Raw genomic sequence first — 10,576 nt, forward strand, 5'->3', positions numbered from 1 at the left:
CACCGTGGTTTTATTCCTTTTACTGTATTGATGTGAAAGAGAAATCTCATAATTCATGACTGCACTTTTACAGCATTATATTCATATACATATATATTTAAAAAAATCCAGCTTTGAACTATTTCCACATGTTACAAAATGAAACCCAAATCAAGTGATTATCAATAACAACAAGAACAAACTTGCACTTAAAGAGGCCATCTGAACAACACTCCTTCCATGGTAATTGCAGGCCATACTTATCATTTGATAATACTCAAGCTCCTGCTTTGATTAATCAAATCAATGTGGAAAATATGTGGCAAGCAGCACTGAATTTTGGCACCTGATTACTAGGCGTGTGTTGGGCTTCTCAAGGGGATGTTGGTGGAACATCTTTTTAAATACAGTACTCTATTGCTGCTGCTTCAAAAGCATGGTGGAAAAACGTAGCATAATGCAGACACAATTCAGCTGCAACCCAACATAACACACTAGCCTGAATGTAGTCTACTTTGGCAAACTAAAAGCACGACCACAAATTATTTGTCACTTTGGGTTGAAGATACAAACATTAGTGAGATGTGGAGAGTTTTAGTCCACATCTTTTTTCAAAATCTACAATCTGTCAATCCGCTCTGCTGCAGCCTGGCACGTTAAGTGCTTGTGTTCATGCAATTCAATGTTTGAGTCCGTGTAGGCAGACGGAGAGGTAGTGTGTATGGTTGAGGAGGCCTCCCCAGTGTGGTGTACTAATGACCTAGTCACTAGGAATCACAATGTCATTAAATAAAACAACAAACCACAGCCAAACAGTTATAATCATGATGTACAGACAAAAAAAAATCTCGTACTTCTTAAAGATTTAGAAAGAAATAATACGCGGCAGGTCTGACGGCCACAAAGTTGCTACATATGTCTGGAACACTAACATTGCCCCCAAACGTGTGATGTCTTAAACTGTACAAAACAAAGAAGGAAAACTCAAACACACAAGTGTCTTTTATGCTTGTGTGTGACCTATCAGCATCTTTGTGAGTTGAGGTTTGATGGGTGGACAGACGAGAAACAAAGAGGGCTGAGGAGAGAAAAGATGAATGCGAAGGAAGGACTCAGCTTACATTACAGCATTTTAAAGATATGGACAATGACACTATGGATACTGCAAATATTATCATTGACCTTAAGCTTTTTTTTTTGTGGGTGTTTTCTCTGGACCTCTTAGTGGTCCTGTAAAGTAGAAAGGTGTTGCTGTGTATTTGCCACATATTTAAATGATTGTAGAGAATGATAAAGTCAACAAAGGCAGTGTGTGAGATCAGTGAAGGGGTGGTGGGAAGGTAGACTGGCGTGTTATGAGGCCAAACCTCTGACATTTGTCTCATCAAGCTCACTGAGATTTCCAGGCACAAAAGTCAGACAGTAAATTTACATCTGCGTCAGTATCTCGGATTTGAGTTTTATCTTGGTTCTGATCCTCCAGGCTACTTCTACCGACATGAGTATGTTATACCTGAAATCCCACAAGGAACTGTCAGCGGTTAGAGATGCACTGTGGGTAATGCCGGCACCCGGTTCTGACAAGGAAGAAGAATGCGTGGTTGAGGTTGAACATAGTTTGGTTTCTGGCTGTCTGAACCTCTCCATCTGATCACCAGTAATGGATGACAATTCACTAACCATTTCGTAACCTCATTTAATGACGCACTTGCGCACATGGTAGAAGATAATCAGAAACCTGGACATGGTGTGTTTACATGTCGCAGTAGTCCCAGGATACTCCAAACATCCAATCATAACAAAGATACTAGTGTGTATGTAAATGCACTCACTGAGATTTTCTGAAGATCTCTTTGAGCTTGATGAGATGGCGGTATGGCTACGTTATCTTAAATCGGGGTGGAGGAAGGACTGAGGGTCTGCTGTCTCTCCTGTGACGACGTCAGCTCACATCAGTGAGCTGTACTGGTGCTGCACCTGTAAGGCAGTGAGCAGTGTGAGCCCTGTGACATTCAGTACAGCGAGTAGGTGTGTCCCGTACGGATCGAGATATCTGGGAATTTTCTATGACGCCTGTTAAAAAACACAAATGCATTGTAGGATCATTGGCCAGGTGACGTAAGTGCAGGAACTCCGCACACACCTTTCACACAAAAAGCATGGGAACCAGAACACAGTTTCGATCTACATTTTAGAAATCATAACAGTCTACTGCTTATGGGTAAATACAATGTCATTGACAGGTTTTAAAACTGGGTGCTACAATGTTATTTTTCAACTAGAGAGTCAATGCGAGAACGTGATGACGGTAGGGCTGCAATTGATGATGACTTTCTTCATTAATCTTAAAACAATTTTTTGATTCATCAATAATAATTTAGTGTATGATATTTCCTAGAAGTCAAGTTGACCTCTTCAAAGTTGCTTGTTTAGTCTCAACACCGAGTATTTTCCATTTACAGTGATATAAGAGTGAGAATTGTCGCAAATTCTCACATTTCCGAATTTGGAGCCAGTGAATATTTGGCATTTTGCTTAAAAAAAAACAAAACAAAACAAACCCCCCCCCAAAACAAACAGTTTATATATTATCTAAATTGTAACTGATTATTTTTCTGTTTCAGCACTAGATGAATCTGATAGACCCCAACATTATGGGGTTTGTCTCCCTTTGATTCCTGTTTTTAATCCTGTTCTGCCATCACCAGGATCAAGAAGAGACAAACTCATGGCTGACAGGTCTAGAAAAGTCAGCCAACAACTATGGAGAAAATCCTTTGTGTACTCCTTAATATCTACCTGTCCTTGGCTGCCCATTGGCCTGACCTCATAGAATAATCTAGAATAGTTGGGCTGGATGTCCGTCAGCATTTCATTTATGACAAGGAATTAATTCAAATAGTCAAAACACATTCTGATCTGAGCACAAAGGCAAGTAGTGACTGAGTATCTGGAGTCTGGCCTGATTACAGCTACTGACTAAAGCAAGTCACTGAGCTTTGTGCAGAGGGACACTGCAGTGTGGAAAACAATCCACTGATCTTGAAAGGAATAGTTCACCCCAGAATAACGACATGAAGTTGTCTACTTTGACCAAATTCACAAAATTTTGGTTTCATATTTCCCTCTTTGACTTTTGAGTAACTGATCTTTTTAAAAATTTTGTTTCTATAGACACTTTCACAAACTCTGAACATTATGTCAACACTGAGGGTCTTTTTTTGGGTTGTTTTTTGGCTGTTTTTTTGGTTGATGACAGTGGAAGGAATGAACCCAAACAAGAAAGTGGCAGGCTAGAAAACCAAAACAATGAGCTGAAAGAAGGTAAAATGCCATAGAGCTGAGAGGAACTGCAGAGTTAGGGGAAAATTCTCTGTTGGGTTCATCACTATGAGCAACACCATAAAAAAAATGATTGGTGCAGCTTTAAAGTACAACATTTAGCTTTTCTTGTATTGTTTTGCAGCTGCTCTAGTTGAACATAGCCTTTGGTGGCAAGCGCAGTGTTATAGGAAATATAATCTGAGATATTTAAGTTATTATTTGATTTTTTTCACATTTTTCTAAGCTATAAAAGTTTAAACTCATTTTTGGATAAGCCGGACTTATAAGAACAGTAGCAAGCTATACAGGTGTTTTGTGGCTGCACAAACATTAGTGAAGTCTTAATTTATGTGTAAGTGAGCAGATAACCAAACTTTCATTTTGGGGCGAACTATTCCTTGATGATGACTGGCTCCAATGGCAAAAAATGACACCACTTCCTTTTTATAGATTTTTCATTCTCACAGAGTTCCTGTATGGTGCTGAAATAAGTATGGTTCCACACATACATTTTATTTTTATTATATATATATATATATATATATATATAAGTTTATCATAAGTACTTTATGATAACACAAGTGTGGTATGATATAGTGGTACTTGAAATAACAAGAAAAAAACCGGGAGTGAGGTATAAATACAGCCATGTGTTGTCATAGGCTTCAGCTGACTAACTAGGACCGACCAAGAAATTCTACTTGTTCAAAATCTATGAGCTATAAATTTGGATTATTTCTCTACAAAAGGCTTCAATGCAGAATAAAAGAAATTAAATGTTAATATAACATTTTTGATGTCAGATTCAATTTTAAATAACCACATAGTTGGTTGAAATAACAGTACCTTTTACTAGCAGGGGTTATTTTTCTACATATGTACACACTACCAGCAAGGATATGTATATTTACAAGGCGGTAGCAGCATTTTAGAAACCATGGCTAATCAAAATCACTTCATTGAAAAATTAGTCATTCCTTGGCCTTAGTGGAAGCTTTTTTTTTTTGTTTGTAGTTGAAGAAGCCCTGAAAAATTACCTCAGTCGTGGCTCATAAAAACAGATTGCCAAATAGAATTTAAGGAATAGAGTCCAGCTAAGCGCTATTTGTTGTCGCAGAAGCCATTTAGAAGGACAAAGAAGTGGCGAGGGAGAATGAAAGACAGGATGGAAAACTTGGGGAAAATGGAGAGACCACAAAAAAAAGACAGACATAAAAGAAAGGGGAGACTGCACATGCGTGTCTGCTTGACTCCCTGCAGTGAATTTGTGTGTATTTGTGTGTGGGTGAGAAAGAGACTGAAGAATATTTTTTCTTCTGTGTGCACCACTGACATGTAACAGTGACCGTGTGTTTGTCAAAATGAAATGAAATGACAACCATGACTGTGTGTGTGTGTGTGTGTGTGTGTGTGTGTGTGTGTGTGTGTGTGTGTGTGTGTGTGTTTTGTGGTGAGATGACCGTGTCTTTGAGTGTCTGACGTTAAGGTGCAGTGGTGCACATGGACCAGCAGGAGGGGCTGAGTGGCTCTAGAGGGCAGTGAGGCGACCGGTGAGCGCAGCCTGGAGCTCAGAGGGGAGGAAGACTCCCAGCTCTGTGATGATGCCTCCTGTGATGAGCTGGTGGGGGGTCACGTCGAACGCCGGGTTCCAAACCTCAATACCTGCAGCAAACAGTCAGAAATGATTCAGTTGGTCGAGTACTCTCATGAAAAAAACAAAATAGTATTTTAAAAAGCCATTTTCAGAAGGGGCCGGAGAAGCGAGCGAGAAGGAAATGTAACATACAAGCACACATCCTCCTCTCCAGGGGCCAGTGTGCTCATTAAATGAGTGTGCTTTAATTACTGTGATGTCACCGAACACCTCTCTGCTCTGGCAACGTAATTATAGATGAAAAGACTGAATTCAGCTCTCAAAAACTCTCCTAAAACACACACCCTGTGACCACTCTTCCAGACTTAGACCCGGAACTGCAACATCCCTGGAAGGGAATCTGGCCTGAGACCTCGTCATTCCACACCTCCCTCCGCCCTCGTTTCCTTTCATTTCTCCACTGCCACTGTCTAATAACGTCATAAAATACCCCTCCCTGAAAAACCCTACCAAATAAACTCAAACCCTCCAGAGAAATTTTACAAGCACTTAGCAGCAGGCACTTTCTGAAATTGGAGCCTCACACTTTACAGACCACAGAAATGTCTCTGCACAGGTAACGTCAGTTCACAAAATGCTGTCTATTCCTCATAGAGCATTTGGAGCCCTTGCACCCTCTTTCCCTCATGCACTTACACTGCATGTGACATCAGTTAAAGTCGGTGAGGGTTTAGCGTTTAAGGCTTAGGGCAGACACTGGAAATGGGCCAACACTCATCCATCTCTCCAAGCCCGACGTTTTCTCCTCGCTGTCAATCCTCTACATTACTCATTAAATAATGTTTTTTTGGGTTTGTTTTTTTTTTTTTAACGTATTTGTGTCTATGATCTCCTCTCATTATATATTATATTATATTATATTATATTATATTATATTATATTATATTTTTAAAACCACTTTGTGTCTTTTCCTCACCAGGACAACAAACATTAACATCCCACATTTCTTACCCGGGGCGGCAATCGGGACTCCGTTTATACTGGTGAGCTCCTCAGGCGGGCGCACTTCGATGATGATATCCCTGCCGCTCTCCAGGCTCAAGTCGCACGACGTGCTGGGTGCGGCCACATAGAAGGGAATCCCATGGTGCTTTGCGGCGATAGCCAGCTGGTACGTGCCCACCTTGTTGGCCGTGTCACCGTTGGCAACCACCCTGTCTGCACCCACCACCACAGCTGAGAGGGAGAACCAGACATAAAGAAAGTGACGAGAAAAGAGGGAGGAAAGTTTGAATAAGATGAGGAAAGAGAGAAAACGTGAGGAGGAAAACTGACAAACACACACCTGTGATGTCCATTTCTCTCATGGTGAGGGCTGCCATGCTGTCTGTAATAAGTGTAGCAGGGATTCCCTCTGAAACCGCCTCATACGCTGTCAGTCTGGATCCCTGGTTATACGGTCTGGTCTCTGTGCAGTACACACGTTTCAGCCTGCCCAGCGCGTGGAGGCTTCGCACCACGCCTACACACACACAGAGCCATTATTACAGTTACAGTGCCATAAATATTTCAACAATCACCCTATTTTCTCATTCACACCCACAGCTCCAGTCTTACCCAGTGCAGTCCCGTATCCAGCTGTGGCCAGCGAGCCGGTGTTGCAGTGTGTGAGGATGGTCACAGAGTCCCTCGGGACGCCAGACAGGATGTGCTGAGCGCCATAGTTACCGATCTTCCTGTTGTCATTGACGTCACGCTCCAGCATGTCTTCAATCCAGGCAATTACACTGTAGGAGGGGGGCCACAAGAGGTGGGAAATGAGAAGAGGCCCCGTCTGCCACTGTGGACTTAATATGTCCGTCAAGTCTACAGTTACAACATGACTGCATGTTCCTATTTGTCCTGACTTCCCTTCATCTAACAGACCATCTCCTTCTCTCCCTCTCTCACCCATGATCTTGATTTAGGTCACATTTTTCCTCATGTTATCCTCCATTTCTGCCTCGGAGAGAGTCAGCGTTTTCTTAGTCATCTGTCTCATAAAGTACACACAACAATCCTGGAGATGCGACTCCACAGTTCAACTCACACCAAGTTTCGAGAACCAAAAATCATCAAAGTGCTCCAGCTGGGTCGTTCAGCCCAGTGGTTCAGTTTCATTCTTTAGCCCAGACTACGATGATTTATAGCAGGCAAGGCTTAAATGCTCTGCTAATGTAACGGCCTGTAGTATATTACAGTTTTAGAGCGGAACATCATTAACTCAGAACAGCTATGATGACCCATCCGCTCTGCTGCACTGCGATTTTTAGCTACGCAGATTCATCACCCGGCACAACCTTTACTGCCTACAACAGGAGGAAAGGGAGTTCCGAGTAGTTTCAAACACCCAAAACTAGGATTGATCCAACTTTTTCTTTCCCGATACCGATTCTGAACCCTCAGCGTGAGGTGTCTGCTGACATTGATTCCCACTCTGCCACCAGCGCTTCTCTTTTCCCCAGTGTAAAACCTGTATACCTCTCTGCGTGGAACTTATATGAATCATTGTTAGGGTAACATGAGGGCAGGTATGCTGCGGCATGGACTCAGCAGCCCGCCGTGGCTCAATGGCTGTAACTGATATCAGAAGCACTGACTTTTATAATGATATTGACACAGAAACTGTATTTTATGTGGATCAGTCACATCTGGCTGAGACCCGATGAGGTCAGTATCGGAGCCGATACCAATATCTGATCATTGCATCTCTACATAAAACTTAGTGTATAGTCCTGACATAGGAGCCACTCTCCACCTGGTTCCTATGCTCCAATAACTGCCAGCACCAACATCTCTCTTCCTGTTTGCCTGCATGTGCAGCTCTGAACTTCAGTCCTGTTGAGCAAATGAATACTGTAAAAACAAAAATAACACCGCTAAGGGTGTTTCTTCGTCATACTGACAATTACGGGCTGCCCAATTTTCACTTTGTAGGTGACCTGATAATTTTCACAATTATTTTTGCGGATGGTGCTGAGCGAGGAAGTGCTATAGCAGCAAATAATGCGCACGGGAAAAGCACAAGTTTAGATTATTTCAATACACAGTACAAGTTTTTACTGATAAGACTCATTACAAAGAAACTGATATAATGATTGTTTGCAGATGGAGTGTCTGTTGGCATTAAAGGTGCCCTGTGGAGTTTTCCTGAAAACAAACATGGTTTCTGTTTGCATGCAGTGTATCCTTGAGGTCTAGCAAATGTTTTTCCAATGCAAATGCAGTTCCTCCATCATTAAACATTTGTATTTGCCATTTTTTTCCAAAATGTTTGGAGCTTGCATCGTTTACATCTTTGTGTGCTTGCTAACAGTCTTCTTCTACCGTTAGATCAGTGGAATAGAGTGAAACCAATTGGCAATAATGCGTAGTACGTCACCCATGGGAATGTGTGTCCTTTGATAACGCGCAAATCAAGGGAACCCATTCAGAAAAAAATTGGTCCATAGTGTCACTAGTGAAAGTAAGTTAGTAAATAAGATGTCACGAAAAATGTTAAGGCTTTTGGTCATGGAAAAGTAGAGTGGCTGTCCACAATGTTGAATTTGTGCTCAGAAAGAAACCATTTCCAGTATGCCGAAAGGATCACCTGTGTGTGGTTATTTAGTTAAACAAAAACACATATAAGGACTAGCACCATGTACATTCAATTGAATTCAATTCAAGTAATCAAATGGCCATGAATCAACTGATATACAGTGAACGCAGGCCTTTGGAGGCCCTGTGCAGTCGCCCTGGTTGTTAACCCATCTTTGGCATGGAGGCTCTCACGTCCCTCAAGTCCACCTCACCTTTCTCTGAGCTGCTCCGAGTTCTTCTCCATGCTCTCGTTCTCGGCAAACTCCATCAGCTCACGGGCGGCACGGCCCATGTTGACAGCGGTGGGCCTGGCTGAGGTCAGGTGACACAGAGACTCCCTGATGAAGGTCACAGGGTCATCGCCGCCGGCACCTGCCCGCAGCTCCACAGCCAGGCTGAGGCAGCCGACAATGGCGATGGCCGGGGCGCCACGCACCTGGAGGAGAAGGGACAGCACAGTTCCAGTCACATCGTGGTCCTCCTCTTTCGTTTCTAAGCCAACTTCCAGCAGCTCTCTCGCCCAGTTTTCATGAGGATAATTAATCTATTTCCATGACAGAGTTTTAAGAGGCTGATCACGGAGCCAGAAGTAATCACAACAGCTTTGACTGAAATGACATAATCTCTGTGTTGGATCCATTTCTCTCCCTACCATTAGACTCCATTATTATCATGACATCACCCTCCTGCTTTTGGCACATTCCTTCACTCTGCCACACACACACACACACACACACACACACACGGGATCAAACATGTAGCTGCTGTATGTGTGTGTAACTGGATTGACAAAAGAGTGAATATCTGCTCAACTCTAATAAACGAACATCTGAAAATCTTCCCAGCTGTTACAGAACTTGAACATCATGCAACTCTCTGAACACCTCGGTATGTCAGGGCTTCAGCTATGGAGAGACACAGATGAAGTGGAGGTGTCACTGAGTGCAGCACGAAACCAAAACGCGAACAAAAACCCTAGCAAAGGTCATTAATAATTCATCAATAATCTCTCCCAAAGAAAGAGGACGAGGGGGGCATATTTCATGGGTTGGTGGCGGTGTGCAGATACCTAGTTTGCTGCGCTTGCAAGTGATGATGTGAAAACTATGAATAAAGGATTTGGGGGGTAGATAATCGGGGGCTTGTGGGTAGCTGCCGGGTGCTGCAGGTGCATCCAAAACTAAAATACAGGCCGACAGCGGGAGCACGGCGGCGGGCATACATATCACAAGCGTGCGGTGCGGTGGGAGCACAAAAGACCCGATTTAAAAAAAACAACAACAAACAAAAAAACAACAACAACAACACACAGAGATGCACGACGGGAATAAATGCACATGCAGCAGGCATGCAGCGCATGCTGGGGAGTGAGAAGGGGTGGAGAAAGGGAAAAGAGCTCCGTACCTTCATGGACTTGATGGCCTCGTAGGCGTCCTGCACCGAGCGGATCTCATCGTAAGCCGTCTGGTGTGGCAGCAGCAGCTGGTTGAGGATCTGCAGAGACCCGGCCCGGTAGCGGATCGCTTCCAGCGTCATGACCGAAGAACGAGGCAGGATAGTGGAGGAGGGGAGGGGGGGGGAGTAACACGGATGGACCGGCTGCGGTCGGGTGCGAGCACACGCGCTCTCTCACGCTCTCTCTCTCACTCACTCACTCACTCACACACACACACACACACACACACACACTCACTCACACACACACACACTCACTCACTCACTAACTCACACTCTCTCTCTCCCTCTGAACGGATACACGTTGGAGCGACCGCGGCCTGGCTGTCGGCAGTCCCGGGAGCCGTCGCAAAGAGAGGAAGGAGAAGTGCGGCGGAGGGAGGAGAGAGGGAGGAGGAGCAGCGGGACGACGGAGAGGAGGAGAGGGTCCGCTGTGTTCTATGGGAGGATAAAAGAGGGAGAGGAGTGCGAGGAGGGCTGGAAGCCTTCGCAAACTGACAGACCAGCAGCGGAGCAGATACGGAACCACGTGTTCACCCGGGCAGGAAGCCCTCGCGTCGGTGTCCACGCCCACCAAAGTCTCGCGGGTTGTCCAATTTGATC

The 10,576-nt window shown here is 43.9% G+C and overlaps 1 protein-coding gene across 2 annotated transcripts; it reads right to left on the reverse strand.

The window, feature by feature from the left end:
- Nucleotides 1-9: 9 nt before the first annotated feature.
- On the reverse strand, nucleotides 10-10,527 carry mri1 (methylthioribose-1-phosphate isomerase 1). Of its 2 annotated transcripts, XM_040145975.1 has the most exons (8): nucleotides 9,923-10,527; nucleotides 8,731-8,954; nucleotides 6,515-6,684; nucleotides 6,243-6,419; nucleotides 5,909-6,133; nucleotides 4,764-4,965; nucleotides 1,812-1,956; nucleotides 10-1,556 (listed from the first exon to the last, which is right to left on the reverse strand). In XM_040145975.1, the coding sequence occupies exons 1-6, from the start codon at nucleotides 10,052-10,054 to the stop codon at nucleotides 4,832-4,834; spliced, it is 1,062 nt and encodes a 353-aa protein (XP_040001909.1). In that variant the 5' UTR covers nucleotides 10,055-10,527; the 3' UTR covers nucleotides 10-1,556; nucleotides 1,812-1,956; nucleotides 4,764-4,831. The 2 variants fall into 2 exon arrangements, with proteins under 2 accessions (XP_040001909.1, XP_040001908.1); XM_040145974.1 differs by having other exon boundaries at nucleotides 10-1,956.
- Nucleotides 10,528-10,576: the final 49 nt, after the last annotated feature.

This window comes from Xiphias gladius, chromosome 15 (assembly GCF_016859285.1).
Source record: "Xiphias gladius isolate SHS-SW01 ecotype Sanya breed wild chromosome 15, ASM1685928v1, whole genome shotgun sequence".
NCBI lineage: Eukaryota > Metazoa > Chordata > Actinopteri > Istiophoriformes > Xiphiidae > Xiphias > Xiphias gladius.